The 19,634-nt window shown below is 40.9% G+C and overlaps 3 protein-coding genes and 1 non-coding gene across 4 annotated transcripts; all 4 read left to right on the top strand.

The window, feature by feature from the left end:
- Positions 1-5,437: 5,437 nt before the first annotated feature.
- On the top strand, positions 5,438-9,621 carry LOC145219026 (uncharacterized). Its single transcript, XM_080086435.1, has 3 exons — positions 5,438-5,526; positions 5,668-5,920; positions 6,428-9,621. Exons 2-3 carry the CDS (start codon positions 5,880-5,882, stop codon positions 6,789-6,791), a joined length of 405 nt encoding a protein of 134 aa, XP_079942561.1. The 5' UTR covers positions 5,438-5,526; positions 5,668-5,879; the 3' UTR covers positions 6,792-9,621.
- A 1,159-nt stretch (positions 9,622-10,780) lies between these two features.
- LOC145218998 (uncharacterized) lies at positions 10,781-12,307 on the top strand. Its single transcript, XM_080086418.1, has 2 exons — positions 10,781-12,096; positions 12,143-12,307. Exon 1 carries the CDS (start codon positions 11,354-11,356, stop codon positions 12,029-12,031), a length of 678 nt encoding a protein of 225 aa, XP_079942544.1. The 5' UTR covers positions 10,781-11,353; the 3' UTR covers positions 12,032-12,096; positions 12,143-12,307.
- On the top strand, positions 12,202-12,888 carry LOC145219637 (uncharacterized). The gene has a single exon (XM_080086970.1). The coding sequence runs from the start codon at positions 12,202-12,204 to the stop codon at positions 12,886-12,888; it is 687 nt and encodes a 228-aa protein (XP_079943096.1).
- Positions 12,889-17,044: 4,156 nt separating this feature from the next.
- Positions 17,045-17,118, top strand: Trnas-gga (transfer RNA serine (anticodon GGA)). The gene has a single exon. It is a non-coding gene; the product is annotated as a tRNA-Ser (tRNA).
- The last annotated feature ends 2,516 nt before the right edge of the window (positions 17,119-19,634 follow it).

Below are 19,634 nucleotides of genomic sequence, written 5' to 3'. Positions count from 1 at the left end.
GTCGGAGAAAAAGACGGCCTACATTCATGCAACAGGAAGGTATAATCACAGGTGTTGCCAATGAAAACCATTTTACGCGTACGAAATCGTCTTACGCCATCCACACAAGGGTAGAGCACCGATTGCTGTAGGAACGTATATCGCGAATTCTCACAACGTAACATCCATTAAACATTTTATCGGTTCTCTTAAAAGCGACGCAAACAAAATTTGTGGGAAAACGCGCCCCAGACTTTAATTTGCGACGGGAGTGTTCCCCTGATTCAATCTGTTTTGACTTTGGCTGTAACGTCCGACGCATTGTTCGATAACTTACAAAAAGCAATCACAAAGACAACGTACAGTCAGACGGGAAGGTTCCAACCAATGATATTTTGTCCCGAACTTTTGGAAAAAAATATTAAATACAATCTTCTGAAAATTTCGCTTTGGTCAGGGTTGATGCTCGGGGATCTCAGGCGACCATGGGGACACACTTGCTTACAAAAATTATTTCGACATGTTTGTGTGAAGGTGGGAAACAGTCGAGCCAAACTTTACGAAAGACAATAGAACGCAGGGTATTATGGAAAAAAAAGTCATCAAGAGTTGAAAAGAAACATGTGTCAGGGAAGAAGGTTCAAGAGCCTGCATTAGTTTGCATAGCATTATGCTGATACGCATCTTGTACTTGTTTGACAGCACAAAGATTGGGTCGAAGTAGGAGCAAAACGTAGGAGAACAAAAACAGAGTCGTCAGAGCCTGAGGAAAAGTGGAGCAAGCGCTAAAGGGTAGCGACTCCAAAGAAAAAGCTAGGCAAGTATGTGTACTCCCCTGTAAACGACTTTCGGGGTAGTACGAGTAAAAAAAAACAGGTTTCACACAAAAACAAGATAGTTGTACCTGTTGTACGCCGAAAGACTGTTTGGCGAGACGCTGCGTGCTGAAAAGTTCATACCAAATTTTTCAATGAATTCTCAACATTATTCAGATTTGTTGCAAGCAGATGAATGGTTAAGTGATTCGCACATCGACTCTGCAATGTACATGTTGGCACAGGAGTTTCCTAATGTTATGGGTTTGCGAAGTTGTTTCTCCAAGTTTGCGGATAATACGCCCACAAAACTGTATCTAATATTTTTTCACCAAACATACAAACGATTGTTGTTTATAAGCGCCCCTAAAGCGCAGTATAGCCCTTACGATCAGTTCATTTTATCCAAACTTGTTTCATGTGAACATAAAAAGCTAAATTGTATTTTTTTTCTGGTGTTACCAAACAATCAAAGAATTACCGAAATTGTCGTCCTTTTTCAATGTTTGCAGCCGCCTTGTATTTGGGTATTTCTCGTGCAGAAAACGTGCAACTCGGCGAAAAAAGTTTGCGAAAAGTGGTGTCAGGATGGCTTCAAAAGACAACAGAAGAAAGACTTTAAAATGAAAAGTATTTCAAAGTGAAACAGAGGGAGTCTTCAGATTCTGTGCACTGTATTTGTCGTTTGGATACAGAGACTGGTATCATCCAGGTTATGTCAAGATAGGAAATTCCTAAAAACGTGGCTAAGAGAAACGTTTCCTGATTTTGTGGCAATTGCAAAAATAATAAAATGCTTAAACAAATTTGCTGTTCATTTTGCATCATAATTTTCGATTGAACCTACAAACACAAAATAATTTCATTTGACAAGATTCCGAGAATTAACATAATGACTCACAATTGATCAGTCGTTCTCCAAACCTGGAGGTAACCATCGATCTGATTCCGACGAGAGTCTTTGGAGGAAAACTGACAGACTAAGATTGTTTGATCTATTGCAGTGCTCTTCAACCTTTTTAGTGGCACGGAACCCTTAAGGTATTTTGTCAAACTTTGCGGAACCCCTCAAAACAGTTATAATGAATCTAATACAAGTAGGCTACATCAAAGAAAAAAGATCAAGCACATCATAAAGGTTGACTTCAATTTCACTAGAGTGTATCAAGGTTGTATTTATTACGTCACAATTGATCAATGGTGTAACAAAAGTTAATTACATGGTTTGGGCGAGACTGGATAGTTTAGCAGTTTGAAACGATGATACTATGAATCATTCGTGTTTAAATTGCTACACCAAACCGCTGCGAACCCCGTGCAACCGTTAAAGTTCACGGAACTCCTGAAAGGGTTGTACGGAACCCCGATTGGGAACCACTGATCTAGTGTTTTCTACTACACGCGATTTGCTTAAATCTCGAGTGATGGCGCATTTTGAAGATATGTTATACTGTTGTTAATATTTCGACTTGACTCCGATCGGAAAGGATTATTATAAAACCCGAAAAGAAAGACCCAAAGTTAACCCATCGTTTTTTGCCCATCCAATAAACCCTGTTACGCCAGCACCGTGACAAAAGTACTTAGGTTAAGACCAAAACAAAAGTATGGGATGAAATACCACAGGACGACAAGTTTCACTTTTGTTTTTTGCTCTTTATTTTTCTTAGATTTACCTTTTAAGTATCATACCAGTTAGCTAAATAAGTCGGTCAGATACAAAAGAGAAAATCATGCCGTAGGATTTAGATCAGCCAGGTCCAAGGTAGTGCAACATTTTCCGCAGCGAACCACCATCTGAGATATCGACCTGACGAAAGCAGACATTACGCTCCCATCAACGTAAATGATTTTCCTCGGGAACCCCAGGTCTGTCTACCGAATCCCAACAGGAAACGTTCCCAAGAACCGCACACGTTAGGCGAGTTTCATTTAGAGCCGCGGGTTTAACCAGCGTCTTCGATCAGGACATATTCTACGGCAAAATATACCCAAAATTCAGGCCATGTTTTTTTCTGTGTCACCGTTGTTTACGTAGAAAGTAAGTGTCTTGCATTGTAAATCTAGCAAGTCTTATCTGTAGCAGCTCTCGACAAAGGCAACACTACGGTGTCATGTGAAAACAGTGTGTCTCAAAAACCCAACAGGCCGACAGATGCTCGTTGTTGAACTGTAAGTTTTCTTTCGCCCATTTTGGTTGAGTTTACTCTTGAATTTGAAATCGTCGACTGTTATTCCAGGCCGACTGCAAAACTGGACGCGTCACCTTACCAACTGCTCTGGCAAGTGGGGTGAGGTTCGTGGCTTTTCATTGTTTGAAGACTACTGCTGCAAGGTAAAACGAAGTTAATTTTTTTAGAAAACGAAGTTAATTTTTTTTTCTTAACAGTACAAGCAAGCAATCGGGTGGAAACGGAGATGGCACGATGGGTAGGTGTAGAATCAGAAATCGAAACTGCATCATATCAACGGTACCTTCCACCCTTTCTAGACGGCAAGTTCATTTCCGCATTGACAGTTTGTAGTGATTTTGCTTTTAAACATAGAGAAAATCGGTTTTTAAATAGGCGTTGTTCGGCGTAGCGGTTGGCGTCCAACCTGCCAATACTCCCCTTCGCAACCTACTGAGTCGCCCGAAAGATCCAATCACAACGACGTGTTGCATATGCTATTCCCTGCGCCGAGTGTCCGTTTGTATATGTCGGAGAGACTGGAAGGTCACTTAACACCCGCCGAAAAGAACATCAACGAGATGTTGCCAACAGCGACGCGAAGAAGTCGGCGCTTTCCAGTCATGCGGAATGCGGCGTCTGTTGTGGCCCGGTAGCCTGACTACAGGAAAAGACTATTTCTTGAGTCATGGAATATTCACCAAACACAATGAACATCAAAAAAGACGTGATGTTTTCAGCGTGCTATAGGAACCTGCTGAAAGTTTAGAGGCCCAATCATTCGTTATCGCGCGGTGTTTTCGTTGCATTGTGACATGCTGGCGATTTATTCTTTTTTCCTTTGTTTATCTTTATCGTGCACTGTACTAGTCGCATTCAGCGTTATTTACCCTGATGAAGACAACCTGTAAAGGAGGTCGAAACGTCGGAATAAAATTACATTTGTCAGAAGAGCTCTACAAACAGGATATAGATTTTGTTCATAGACAGGTTTTCTCTTAGATTAAATCTTAGCTAAAATACATAATTCTTACACAAAAGCCACAAGCGACCTATTGGGAACTCATGCAATAATAAGCATAATCTTGAGAAATAATCTACATCAACTAAGATTACACTCTAAATTACGCGGCGTTCTATGATAGCTTAAATAGCTAAACTAGAAACGTTACACCCAGGTGACCTCATCGGCATCTTGAACTATCGGTTGCCACAGGACTGGCACACCAACAACGTGGCACAGGACATCATGGTCGTGCGCTCAATCAACGCCGACTTTGGTTTTGTATTGCGTCGCGTCACTTCTATGCAGACAATGTGGAACAGGGGAGAAGTCAGGCTCTGGGTTGTGTCGATTGTCCGTTCACGTCAACTCGACGTGCTATCATTTTTAAGCCTGTTTTTTTCATCCCTGTTGCCAGCTCAAGGGGCGCTTGAATGACCTAAGCTCGACCATTCTACCACTACCATTGTTTGGTTATCAACTGCTTATATGACCCAAGCGTAACATTCCTCTGGATGACTTTTTAGAAGGTGAGCTGCAGTTGTTAACTGCAAACTACAGAATGTTATGGTAACTGGGTGGTGAGTCTAGTGCACCCATTTCATTTTTCTGGTACTTTATGGACGTCTTCGGAAATATAAAAAAAAAACAAGTAAGGAGAGTAGAAAGAAAATTAACAAGGAGAGGTTATGGACAACAGTCGTATGGACAAACCTTTCGAAATTGTCAGGACAGAAAGAACGACATGAACAATAAATTCAGAAGGCACGGAGCGACGCAAAACACACAGTTTGCGGTGAGACCAGCAATTTTCCCCAGTACACATGCATTCAGCGAGTACGCATTGTTATTTTCTAAAGATGGTAAAGATGTTTAAATCAACAATAACTGAAATTAATGTAATGTAGTTGTTAAATTTGTCAGTTAGTTATGGCTAATTTTTTTGTGGCAATAATCTTTAAATGTTATAGAATATGTTGACAATGCCTATTGTGACTATAACTTCCACAAATAAAACATGACCATATTAATGGCTAAATGGAAAGTGTGTTAGTAAGTGGTCATTGTTGTAAGCATTCTTTCTTTAATTTTGTGCATCCCTAATACCCTTTTTATTGTTGCTGTTTTGGTTTCGAACCTCTGAACATTATAATTGCATGTTATTAAACTTGGTGCATAAATGATACCGTCTATTGTTTATACTCGTGTACGTTCCATGCGTGACGCAAATAACGTCACAATGGATTTGTTTATTAAGTTTTGTCTTACGTTTACTTCTGCACAAAAGAGGGTGGCTATTCTATATATAGCCAACTTATATGTTCCATGAAGGCTAAAAACTTGGAGCAGCGTGACGTGAAAAAACGTGACATAAAGGACGATATGTAAGTTTTTAACGTTTTATATTAGTTGTTTCATGTAAAACAAAAATTGCAATGAAGGAAAACAACTGCAAACTAACTGAAAATCAACAGAACAATAAAGACGAACAAAACGAGTAGGATATTCTTGTATTGGAAAACGCAGAACCAAACTTGTGCGATATCTGTGTTTGTTGGTGAGTACCGTAAAAGCCATAGGAGACTTACGTCTGGGATGCTACTAGCCCCAACGTCGATCAACCTTTCGCCGATTCTAGAAGTTCATTTCTGCATTGACCGTTTTTAGTGATCCTAGTGAATCGGTTTTTACACCGCAGATCTCGATCAGTTCAGCGGGGTGGTGGTGCCAAACGTCAACCTGAGATGTCCCAGGAACGGCATTCGAAACATCGTCATTGTTACCGATTCCGCGGCGCGCCCGACTGATGGCATTATTGCGGGGCCCTGGGATGCGATTCGTTCGAATAAGGACCCAGTGTTGCGTCAAACCAACAATGTTGTTTACAACAAACTTTCATCGATTTCGTACATGTCTGTACAAAGACGTTATGTAATTTGCCCTCAGGACAGGTCAGTCAATTGGTAGAGACATCTCTGTTTGTGACCGTCCGATTGTTGAATGCAGTTGCTTTGAGCGTAGTGCCAGATTATTGTCATTTTGGCAGTTTAATGTCTTAGCATATGTCTGGTGTATCAGAATTGTTTGTGTGTTACTTTTATTAATATCACTTGGTGGAGTGGAACTAGGTTTTGTTGATGTACAGGTTTTCTCTTCATAATATAATTAAATCTTAGCTAAAATACATAATTCTTACACAAAAGCCATAAGCGAATTAAAGTGAACTCACGAAACAATAAGCTAGAGAAATAATGTACATTAAGTAAGATTACACTTTAAATTAAATGGTGTTCTATGATAGCTTTTATGCTAACTAGAAACGTTACACCCAGGTGACCCCAGCGGCACCTTTAACTATCGGTTGCCACTGGAGTGGCGCACCAACACCGTGAGGCACAGGACATAATGGTCGTACGCCTTATCAATGACGGCTTTGGTTTTGTTTTGTGTCTGTTTAGAGGCGAGAGGCGATATTTCCATACGTCTGACAACAATTTTCATCTGTTCGATGGCCGGCAGCTGATACGCTCTCTGGATGAGCTCCACGCTTTTCTCGAGCAGGTCGCCGAACGAAACTGCTTGAAGTGGCTCGTCCTGGGTCGCGGAGGCGACAACGAACATCACGTGTTTCTGTTACTACGTGGGCGGGCCTATCTTTGGGCAAGCTGGGCAGCTCCCGTCCAACTTGTTGCGAAGCAGTGGCTTGGTTCCGCTTCACAGGACCTTCCAAGGGCGATGGACGCGGATGCAATGGGCTACTACATAAGATATTGTCAGTTGGTGTTGAACTTAGCTATGTCGGGTTTCACGGCGTTAAACTAGTGGATCTAACCAGTGATCGAGGAACTCTTTTTTTCATTTGGCCGCTGATGATCACAAGAAACGGCTGCGTGATATTGTGGCGAAGTGTACGACGCGGAGTTTGTAAAAAACCTAACATACTTAATCTGCATCTCCAGAAAACCACTTTAGCTTGATCAAAAATACATTTTCTCCTCTAAACAGCTTTTTTGAGTTTTGTATTTATTTTAAAAATACTGCGTATTGCAAGATGCGCTAGCCAACGGAATTTGCTGCCTACCACATGTGTAGTTGTTTTGTTAAAACAAAAAGTCAGGACAAGGAACCAGAGAAAATGTTGGATGTTAAAAGGGTAAATAAATTAACAAAAGTAGTTGATAGAGTACACTTTTTGTTGTTAACTATGCTTGTGCTGCTGGTTGCAGATCAGTGAATTGGTGGAACAATATAGTGACAACTTTTAATGATAGTGCTTGGATTAAGCACTTACATATTCGCAATGCAACATTTGATCAGTTGGTTGTTTTACTTCCTGATGACCTTAAACCAGGCATGCAATTAATTCAAAGACATGATTGTATGGAAAACATTAAGATGTTAATTGTTGTTGTTGTTGTTTTTTCACAAAAAGATGAGCGATCTGATAGCCGTTGCTGCATACAAACTGGACACAGCAGCTGAGTACAGAGATGTTGCCTCTTACAACTACAACAATTTCAAGCAAAGATCGCAATAATAAGAAAGCACATCACATCAAAATACGCAAGAAGTCATTTAGGTGTTACACAAGTAAAGCGGAACCGACTTAGGGTTTATGTTGTTGTGCACACTTTCCAACCAAAAATCAACATCAATTTCATCAAAGTCGAATACGAACATCTATATCACGACATACGCCATGCACTGTCGCACCTTTAATGCGTGCAACTAAAGCAAAAGTTAATGAACCTCTACAGTCCTTATGTCTCAACCACACAGCTGCACGCTCACCGGAAGAGTTTCTCAACAGGGTTTGGAACCTAGCCATCATTATTACGAAACCTGATAAAGGTAATGACGTAGTTGTTTTAAAACGCACGGCATATGTCAACCAAATGAATGGCATTCAGGTGATAACAGCGTTCGTTATTTGCAGCTATTGCATGCAACCTGACAAAACTTCAAAATTGCCTGTGCTACCTTTAAACCAAAGATGACCGTCTCTAACTGCGACACAGCGGCCAGTGCCCGAACATGTCACAGTAAAAGATTCTTTTGAGTTTATTTCAAGGATCAAGGAAAGCCCATTCAACAATGTTGGCCACATTTGATGTAAACAGCCTTTTTACCAACGTACCGGTTGACTTTATACCATTGATCTTATACTTTCCGCCATGTTCTGTGATGGAACCGAAACCATCGTCGGTTAAAGAAGCTACTACTTTGGACTGCCTCAACAACGAAGTGTACCAACAGATTGACGGTGTAGCGATGGGTTCGCCAATTGCTCCGTTATTTGCAGACGTCCTCATAAATCACGTGGTTGACAACGCTGACTGAAAACTCCACAGATTACACAACCCACAACAACGCCATCACCAAGGAGCAAACCACCACCATCAGCACAGACCACAGCCAGCACCGAGGAACAAACCAACAACACCACTAGCACTGACCACAGCCGACACCAAAGAGCAAAATAGCACCACCGGCACCGAAGAGCAGACCAACACGCCGCCACTACCAAAAAGCACCCCAGCAACACCAAGTACTACAACACGTTCACCACCACCAAACAGTATAGACTAGCACCATCACCACAAACGTCGAGGACAAATTCAAATAATATTAGTGTTGTTCAAAATGTTCGATAAATTGGTGGGGCTAACCGACAAGAAGTAACCAAATCGGAAATAGAGGTTGTTGCCTCTAGTTTGGGTATTACAGATGTTTAACTTCAAACTAGGAAAGTCTTGTCAAATTTATCCACAAAAAAACGAGTAAACAAATCGCAGTGTGACAGTAACAGTCCAGAGTTTGTTGACACTAATACTGAATCTAAGTGTGATGTAAGTTTTTGGACCTCTTCAGATACATTAGCGGACCAAACTTTATTCGTTTTGCCGTCAAACGATTCGTAAAAAATACGGTTCAATAAAGGGTCGTTATATTCGCAATAAAAAATGGACAGATATTTTGAGAAATTTGCTAAAAAAGTCCGTTTTTTTTTCTTTTGTTTTCAAAACCCTCCACTGCAACAAACATAAAACCGACTAAGGAGAGCGAAAAAAATATGCTGGTGCAAGTTAATTTCTGGGCCCCCCTTTGAACACTATAGTCATGTTTAGAATAGTATATCCAGTTGCACTGTAGTTTATGTGCTGATGATCAAGCATGATCAGAACAAACAAAAGCAAGTTAGCTAATGGATAATTGACACTTATTACCCAGCTTGAACAAGAACGTCAAACTTTAACCTAAAATTCCAATATTCTTACTGCATGCGCTAGAAGAGTTTTTGTACAACTAAGTAAACGCATAACAGCAAATACTTGGTCTTGACAGGTGCTGTGTTCGCTTAAACCAGGGGTTACGGCCCAGGGACCAGCTCCGGCCATTTCATCCGACCAGCGACCGTATTTTTTGGTTTGCCAAATCGTACTAATAACTTTGCAACATTATTACCTGCGAAAGTTTTCCTGCAACGACATGTGGAATTGATTTTACTCAGTCTCACAGGACGAATTACAGCGCATACAAGACTAAAAGTTTTAATTGTTTGCAAACAATTGTGTTCCTTGACTTGTGACGTAATAAAGAAACATTGCTCGAAAGATAAGACTAACTTCAAAAAATCAACAGTCGCATCAACACACAGGTCTATTGTCGAAAGATCTCTTGGCGCTACGAGCAAAATCGTCTAACTTATGCGGTCCGCTGTAATAAAACTTTGGTGACTCCTGGCTTAAACCAAGCGGCAACTACAACACAATGCCAGCGAAAGAAATTTGTTTACATGTAGCAGCGACTTCGTTACGTTGACATTAAACAAACATAACTATACGAACCGCACAGTAGAGTTCTATTGTTGTTTGGTTAGAGTCTGAACAGGATCTGTTGAAAAAAATTTGTTTGTTGGTATACCGAGTCAAGTCTTTTCACTGCTGAGACTCAAGTCAAGTCTTCAAAAAATGGTGACTCAAGTCGGACTCGAAACTTAAAAAAAAAACAAGGTAAAGCTGCCTTGACGGTAATTTTCACTTAGGTACGTACAGACGAATTAAAAATGCTAATACGAAGTCAGACTAAGTAAACGTCTTCACACACACAAATTGTCGCTTTGGTCCAAAGAAGTACCTCGCTTATCAACAAAGCTGTGACCAAATTAAATACGTGTAACATAGCTATTATAACGTCAAGAAAACCCACCAGCACTATGCAGTCGTCACAAATATGCACTTAATGCTCTATGCTTGACCAAACAAAAGAGTTTTGCGTGAAGTATAGTGAAAGGTAAAGCCCCGTAAAAACGATTTTGTAAGTTGCAAACTGAAAGGAGAACGTAGAGAGGAAATGCAAATAAACGCCGCAGAAAAAAAGCGCGACTCCATTGCAAAGACTTGGTTAACACACTTTCAGAAAGTGTTTACGAATCCGGAAATAGAGACGATGCTCCGAGTGCAGATGTATTTAGGAAGGTCAGACAACAAGCGAGAAAGATTGAGGTCCCAGACAAATGCGAGTTGACAGCGTTGCAAAAAATGTGAGACTCATAGAGCGAGCAGCTTTGGAGGAAAGATTCCTGGTATGGTGAGCACGGGCGCAAATCCCGGGGGGGACATGTCCCCCCAAAAAATTTGGTTGGGGGGGACTTCCATTCATCTGCCCCCCCCCAATATTTTTAATACCCTTGAGCTAAAAATAAGATATAAGTCTATTGCTCAATATCACACAAATCTAACGACATAATACTACTTCATAATTCACATTGTTGTCAACAATGGAACTCAATCGAATTGTTTCATGCTGTGCAAAAAGCTTGACAGTGCATTTAGTTGATGGAATATTTGCGGCACTGCAAGAATAATGTCTCAAAACGTTAAACGGCTTAAAGTTAGTAAGATAGAACAGTATTTCGTTTCCAACGCAGCGAGTGGAAAAACAAACTTGAGGAAAGTAGATAAGGCCAATTCTGCAGTGCCTGAAAGTGTTTTACTAGAGAAGGAAATGAAAATACTCCAAGGTAAAACCAGTTCCACAACAACAGATGGGGGAAGCAACTCCTGTTTAACAGAAATAAATTCTGCGGATCTTTTATCACAATCCTGCCCGAACCAACCAGAAGATGTAAGCCATTTGCCAGCAAAGAACTGCGGCGTTAGATTTTTAAAATTTCAGACCAAGTGGTATGTTTTATTCCCGTGGATCCATTGCGTACCAGGTGTTAATGGGGTGCTCTGTTTTATTTGTTCAAAAGCAGACAAACTGGGTTTGTTGCACGCAGTTCAAAAAAAAAGAGCCTGCGTTTATATCAGACGGTTTTCGAAACTGGAAAAAGTTCATTTGATTTACACCAACTAACAGAAACACATACCTTTGCCACCATGCAACTAGATGCCATAAAGCGAAAGTCTGTTGCACTTCAAATAAACACAGGCTTTAACGAACAACAAGCTGCCGCCAGGCGATCGCTGATAAAATTGTTCACGTCTTTGCGATATTTGTTGCGACAAGGTCTTATTATCCGAGGCCATGACGAGGGAGAAGGAAATTACCACCAACTCCTAAAACTTCGTGCTGAAGATAGTGCCGAGTTAAAAGAGTTCCTCCAGCGAAAAACCAACTTCACCTCATTTCGTGGTCAGCAAGAAATGACACAAATGTTCAGTCACTTTATTTTACGAATTTTAGCGTCTAAAATTAAAGCCAATGGTATGTTCGCAGTGATGGTCGACGGCACACAAGATATTTGTGGAAGTGAGCAAGAGTCTGTTTGCATCCGCCATGTCGATTCAGAGCTATGTGTACATGAAGATTTTCTGGATCTGCACAAAATGCATCAGACAACTGGAGATGCAATTGCAAGGATGATTTTAGACGTTCTGACTCGATTTTCCCTATCTGCTGGTCAAATACGTGCACAAACGTACGACGGAGCCTCTCAAGCCGTTATTGCTGTAACTGAGCATGTCGGAGGGGACTACAGATTCTGCCACCAAAACCAATGCTCTTTTGAATCGTTTCGAGAAAACCGAAACATTCTTAGCTTTATACCTTGTTAAAAAACCAATAGCTCTGCTGGAACAACTAAACAGCTCGATGCAGGCATCTTCTTCAAATTTATCAGGTAGTAAATTGTACCAATTTTTAGACACAGATTGTATGTTATGCAGGTTCAATAGAGGCTGTAGCGACAACAGCGAAGCAGATACAAGTATTTCGTCACCCTATAATGTACACGAACCTTTTTGATGAAGCAACAGAGATATCAGCGAATTTGGGGCTTCATGAAATTTCTGTGCCACGCCATCGGCAGCCGACACCGCGTTTCGCTGGATCCTCACCGCACTTCCACGCCGAATGTGCCAAAGACCATTACAGATTGTTATACGTGGAGTTTATTGACTGTTTACTTGGGTGTTTGCAGAAACGGTATGATGTCCGCAACTCAAGCTTCCAAACATATTTGGAAATCGAAAATATGATAATGAAGGGCACAGCAACAAATTTAGATTTAATTTCAAAATATCCCGAATTGAATGTAACTCAACTATCTGTACAGTTGCCGATGTTTAAGCAGCACACGGGGGCAAGTTCTGTAAATGAAGCGAAGTTAGCTTATCGCGCTATAAGTTCCGAGCTACGCCAGTTATTCACGCAGGTGTTTATTTTGCTCAAACTGCTTTTGGTGTGCCCTGTCAGCTCTTGTGCATGCGAGCGAAGTTTTTCAACACTTCGGCGTCTAAAAACTTGGCTGAGAAGCACGACTACCCAGGTTCGCTTAAATCATCTAGCTGTTTGTCACGTGCATTCAGATTTACTCGATCAAGTACCGGTTGAAGAAATCACTAAAGAGTTTGTTGCTGTTTCGGAAATTCGTCGAAACATGTTTGACAACAAAACTGATTATGTGTCATAGATTTTTTCGTCTGTTATTTTGTTGTTTGTTTACAATACACAAAAATGTTAAAACTTAAAATCTGTTTTCTTTTTTCCTCCTTGCGTTTGCTGCAAAGGTTTCGAGGCAACGTATTATCTGTTGTCAAATAAAATCTGATTGGTGACGTCATGACTTCCCCAATCGAGGTGACGTCATCTACTCACAGCAGTCATAGGTCCCCCCCAATAATTTTAATTGATTTTCGCCCCTGATGGTGAGCCGCGCTCTTGTGTTCAGTGGACGCAGTTCGACGCAGCTCCAAGTCCAAGCCGTTTTATGCGTATGAAATTGTGGTACGTCACCCTTTTAAGGGTAGTGCGCCTTTGGCGGTAGGAACCTACGTTTCGAAATGGCATAATGCTGCGTCAATTGAAACTTTGTCGTGTCGTTTAAGAGTGACAAAAGTCTTCTTTGAGGTTGATCCCACCCGCCCTTTTTTAAGGAAGCAATGCTTTAATCCACTCAGTTTTATCGCTTTTTTTTTCGGGGAAATTCTAAAGACATATTTAGACATATTTATTTACGAACGTTGTTTTGTAGTAGTAACAGGAGAAACATAAAAAACGATGCTCAACAAACCGTTTTTGCATGCATGTGCTGGTCATACCATAAAAAAATTGAAAAAGCTGGCGAGTTTAGTGAAGAGGCGAAGACAGAAAGTCATTTATATATCTTGGGTTTACTTACTTGTGCATTTGGAAAGCGTAGCAGATATTTTGCATCACATGAAGAATTTTATTGTCCTGAATTAATGGAAAAGTTTATCAAGTACAAGTGTACACACTTCACAAACTCGCTTTGTGGTCAAGTTTGATGCTTGGGAATGTTGGTCTATCAGTGAACTCCGGTTTATAAAGGTTATTCTGATTTTTAGAATGAAGTGCAGAAAAGAGCAGAGCAGAAATTCACCAAAAACAACCGAACGCAAGGCATTATGAAAAAAATCCAACAGGAGTTAAAAAAGGCGAGGTGTCAAGAAGGTTATTTAAAGGATGGCATGAGTTTGCACAGCTTGATGCAGAAAAGCTTATTTATCCAATTTGCGCTTAGCTGGAAACGTTTTAAAACCGACGTAACTTGAACAAAAATGACATTGTGACGTTATGCAAAGGTCAAGGCCGGGGGTGTGCGGCATCCCCGTACTCTACGCCAGTGTATGAAGTACTTTCTTCAAAATTGGCCCAGCTCTCTGCGACCCCTCAAGTTTGTTAAGCTCACCCTTTCGGGGTCGCGACCCCCAGTTTGGGAAACCCTGGTCTACAAAACAATAAAGCCACAATAAAGTTTTGGCACAGATTTCCAACCCACATAGTTTAACCCAAACTATAGTTTGCAGGTTGCAATATTTTGCGGTTTCAAACAATGATCGTTTCTCACAACTGACATACTAATTCTTGTTTCAGCTTTTGCAAGTTTTTTTTATGGGACTCCAAAAAAAAAAACGATTTGCTTTTTATGGTGAAAAACGTTTCGTCACCATAAAGAGCAAATCACGACCATGAAAAAACGCCGATGGGATTCTGTTTGAAATGCTATAAAAACAAAAAGGAGTCTTGGTTTAGCCGGTATAACCACCGGTTTGACTCACATCAAGTTCGTGCACAAGGGCGACATGACAACAAATGACGATGCAGTGAGTGAAAGTTCTCCGCTCGCTAAGCATGCGTTAGCCTAACAAAATAATCGCGAAATCAACCAGGTATGTTACCATCCCCGGTGGAACCATTGAACAGGGAATCACGGAGTTGCAAAATCGTCCCCTAATTCGAAACGTCGACGTTGTAGTTTTGGCCCTGGGTACGCGAACATTTCCCAAGGGAAGCGTTTACAGTTGCGTTGGTTGGTCAGAAAGATTCCTGGGGATATTCTTCGGCTGATCAACTGCACCAAAGCGTTGTACCCCCTAAGGGCTGTGCTGTTGTTCAATACACCACCGGAAGATATAATCACTTCATTGTGTGGATAAGAGACTGCAAAGGTTGGTTTTGCATCATGGCTGATCAACTAACTACAACAAAGCGTTGTAGCCCCATGCAAGGGTCAGTGTGAAATGAACATATTCTTTTTGCACCTTGGCTACTTTGGTCGTTTTTTATTGTATAACCTGTTTCGAAAATCTCTGTTGTATAGATCTTTATCGTAACACATTTGGTCAGGGTTTGGTAACTTAATAATGTACGGTGTTGCAGTTCTTGTCATGCCAATGGGACGTCACTGGGGTGGTGTAGTTTTTTTTATTGCTTCTTATTAAATCTTGTAAATAGGTGTATACTGTTTGGGAATGCTGCCACAGCACTGGCGAGCGTGGCTTTATTCCCTACGTAAACCTGGCAATTTGCGAGACTGCAAGTCGAAGCAAATCACGTATTTGGACATCAAACTCACCCGAGCTGTGGTACGACAAGGTTCACTTCTCCGATGATGGACTAACTTCTATTTGCTGCAGCTTGAGGAATGGATTACACCAACAACACCAAAGTCAGTTGGGAAAAACACTTATGTATCACTTTCCAAGGATTTTCCTGCGTTGTCTCATTTGCCAGTATTAGATACCCAGAAAAAGAAGACAACGGATGTCCGCAAAACCTATGCCCGAGCAGCAAGATTGTTGGTAAAATCCTGGGTAAGTTTTATAATAAGTTGCCTTTGAAAAAAATAATAAAACCTGAAACTCAATACATTACACAACCCACAACAACGTCATCACGAAGGAGCAAACCAACACCAGCAATGACCCCAATCGATCTTGAAGAAAAATCTCCCAATGCCCCAAACCCCAGTGTTCCTGTAACAAAGCGCCTTCTCTGCACGATAAAGCTAAAGGTAATATAAAGACTTCTGCCACTAAAACTCCATCTAACACCGAGGAGCAGACCAACACCAGCACTGACCACACCAACGCCACCACCGGCACCAAACAGAATGAAGGGAAGTGGCAAAAACGAAGTAGGCTCACAACTCCTGCAGTGTCTGCGGGACTGCTTAAGCTCTACAGTTCAGCGATATACCGATGCAAACGAACAATCGAGTTTAGCGCGTCGCTGTTGTGCAACAAAATTTTCTTTAACGTCGGATGCAAAAAGGAACAAAACTTGGCTTGGTGATAATATATCATATAGACTCCGCAATTCACATTCTTTCTCAGCAGCTTTCATATTGGAGACTTGCAAAGTTGTTTGGCGTTTTTCGTTTGTACAAACACGTCCCCTATTCACACACCCCAGCAAAAATTTGTTCAAATCATAAATGTCCAGGGTAACTACTGCGTCCAATGTATTTTCAGACAACAACTCTACTGTTAAGATTTATACTCCTCATTTCTAAACTTATTACTTGTAACAACAAAACTATTTGTGTTTTCCCCAATGTACCTCGACAGACGACAGCAGGATCAGGTAACTGCGGTCCGTTCGCGATAGCATTTGCAGCTGAGCGCATCAGGGACTATAACAAGCAGTTTTATACTAAATGCGACAGTTTTATAGTGGTTGCGCAAAGGCAACAGTTCCAAAAACATGTTTGTGACCGAAATGTAGTCTGGCACTGTGACAAATTCATTGTAAAAAACGTTGAAATAAAATTGATTATTTAACAGTTAATATTGAATATTATACTACCAGTCATAATTCTTGTCAAGTAAAGGGAGAAAAACAACAACATAGTAATGATTCTCAAATGGTCCGGCCTTCACAAGTTAAGCCACTCGTACTTCAGGAAACCGAAAGTAATCAACGATATGGTTCCAGCGAGAGTCGCGCTGTTACGGGAGGGAAACCAACGGACATGTACTGCGCAACCAAAAATTGATGTGTTGAAGCGGTCGAAGCTTTATTGGTCCTATTGGAGTCATGTTAGAAAAGTGTAAGAGGTTAGAGCGGCGCTTATAAAGAGGCAATAGCGATAAAAGAAAAAGCAAATAGCACGCTTTGATGCGCATAAGCGAACACGGTAGTGAGAACCACCCTCCAGAAGCGGGCTTGTGTTACGATGGCCATTGGGTAACGTAACATCGAACGGAGAGAAATTTCAGCTACCCCATAGGCGTTTATGGTGCTGACTCTACGAAGCTGACATGTGCAGCATACGAGGCAGGCAACGGTGCTTGTGATTCGACTTTCGGCGGGTTCTCCACTGGGCCTGTGTAGCTCAGTTGGTAGAGCGCGAGTCCCGGAAAGACTCCTGTCGTGGGTTCGAATCCCACCGCAGGCTAGATTTTTCTAGCCTACGCCTTGCCATATGGTGGTGAATGCTTGGTGACCGGCTGATTCGGTATAGCGCCTTCAATGGGCCTGGCGTACTGTGATTGAACTTACCAACAAGATCGAAAAGCCAGAAACAACCTGTTATTCGATTCCCAAAATTTCGTTGAGACAAGGACAAAGATTTCAACCTGTTACAGTTGTACCTTCCCCATCGTGGTTTGACTTTTTAACCTCTGGCCTTTTCGTCTTGTCATTCAATAACCGTCCCTTCCAATTTTTTGTCGATTACCAATAAAATGGCCAAATTTAACAAACTGCCAGATAAAGAAGAAATGTGGGATGCTTTTCCTGGTGATGCAAAAGTTCTTCAAGATGCTTGGACGCAAATCGTACCCACAACAGAGGACAACATGGAGAACAGGAACCACTGCAACCTAGCAACCGAACAGAAACACAATTTCTAAGTTTAATGCTATTGGATCCACCATGAATCAAAACGGTTATTAGGTACTTTTCCGACACTCTTAAGATACAGCTGTGTTGTTGACAGCTTTTAACAGTGGCATTTGTTACAGTGTTAGTTTCAGTTATATTGATTTTGATAATATTTGGAAAATAATAATCATTAATGTACTAAAGGAGAAAGTACTATTTATTCTGGCTAAGCATTGTAAACCCAAGTAAGCAGTATAAACCACTTTCAAAGGAAAAACTCACAAAACTGCGCGTAAAACTGATGCATTTAAAAATTCTTGAGATGAATGAGGTATGTTTTCACACATATGCAAAACAAATGTAGGTTATTAAGAGATGCAATCTTTGTTTCTTTCCGCAGTTGTCAATGGTTGTGCAAAATCTGATGATGTACATCAGTCAACGACTAAACCAAACTTTGCGCATCGCAGACCCAGACACATCTTTTGGCAACATTTCAATTGTAGCAGGAGGTGATTTTTTTATCAAATCCCTTCTGTATGTGGCACTTCATTATTAAAACATAAACCGGATTCCCTTTATCGCAAAAACAGCATTGCAACAACGAACGGTCACCTGGCCCCCAGATTATCCAATAGATTCTTATCATTTGTATGGAACCAATGCAAAAGTTCACAAACATCACCAAGGAATGTAAAAACATACACAAAAGTGAAAATTATTGCAGCAAAGTTCCGGTAAAGTATAATGAATAGGACCACCCATCATTACCAGAAAAAAATGGATGTTGCTGTTGGCGCTAGAATGATGATGATCAAATGTTGACATTGCAGATGGACAACAGTGGAAAAATCATTGATTGCCAAGGTCGTTTTGACCTTCTAGTTTACATTGCACTTTTTTTTATATAACCCTTCAGTTGATGAAAATAACAGGACATTTGTTCTTTCTCTGCACTTTTAATCGAATAACCACTTGCAAGCCACCAAACAAAGGAAGGAACAAAACTTATATGCAGTACCAATATCCTATCAAACTGTCTTGGGCATGCAAGTACACAAAATTCAAAGAAGCACTGAGGATAGAATTGTTGTCAATATGAGAATTTTTTTACATAAGGTATGGGATATTCTGCTGCCGAAGGACTGCACACCGACGATTTCAAACCTGAAAGTGTATGTGTCAATGAAGAAACCTTGCAAAGCATTAAAAAAATGACCAAGGCCGTAATTTGTGGGAAAAGCATTTCAATATCATTCAACGACACCCAGTCTCTTCAAAAATGCTTTGATTCCGTTGCAAGTTATTCACTAGTGCACAACATTGATGTTTTTGCCTTTGTGAACCCTGGTTAATTACAAAAAACTTTCACTGTTGATGCCGCCTTCATTGTAGGGGTGGTGGTGATGTCTTGCAAACTTCGGTCCAACTATCTCCCTCATACTTCGTGTTGCGTACTGCCCACCATGTTCGAAGCTTTTTGCCTAAAAAGCTGAAGCATATTTCAAAACAAACTGGAATTAGAAAAATTATTGTAGCTGGTGATTTCAATGAAAACTATTTGGATGAACACACATAAAACATTTGAAGGTCGAAACTTTTGCCAAGTTGTCACTTCCCACCACCACTGGAGGAAGTTTGCTAGGCCAGGGGTCGGCAACCATTTTTGCACTGCGAAACGTGCGGACCGGTTTTGAAACTAAAATTTTGTCACGGACCGGTCTTCAAAACCTGCAAATGTTGAGCTGGTTTTGTCGCAAGAGGCGCACCCACCTAGGAGTAATTGAACTTGATGACACCCGCAATGTGTCATTCACGTCCAGTCTGTTTCGGGGTTTGGTCTTTGTTGCTGCCATCACAGAAAATCCATGTTCGCATAAGCACGATGTCGGAAATTTTCGTACAGGTAAGATCGGTTTACCTGATTATCACAGCTTTGCGTGCCAACATTTGTCTGTTATATGCCGACCGACTGGGCAGATATAATTTGAGAATGCACATATTTGTTGGTAATCTGCGTTTTGTTACCAAAAAGTATAACAAGGGACCTAGTATTTGGAATTGTGTCAAACTGTACTTAATTCACGT

The sequence above is a fragment of the Phallusia mammillata genome, chromosome 3 (genome assembly GCF_965637545.1).
Source record: "Phallusia mammillata chromosome 3, kaPhaMamm4.hap1.1, whole genome shotgun sequence".
NCBI classification, from domain to species: domain Eukaryota; kingdom Metazoa; phylum Chordata; class Ascidiacea; order Phlebobranchia; family Ascidiidae; genus Phallusia; species Phallusia mammillata.
This window is presented reverse-complemented; position numbering and strand designations above follow the sequence as displayed.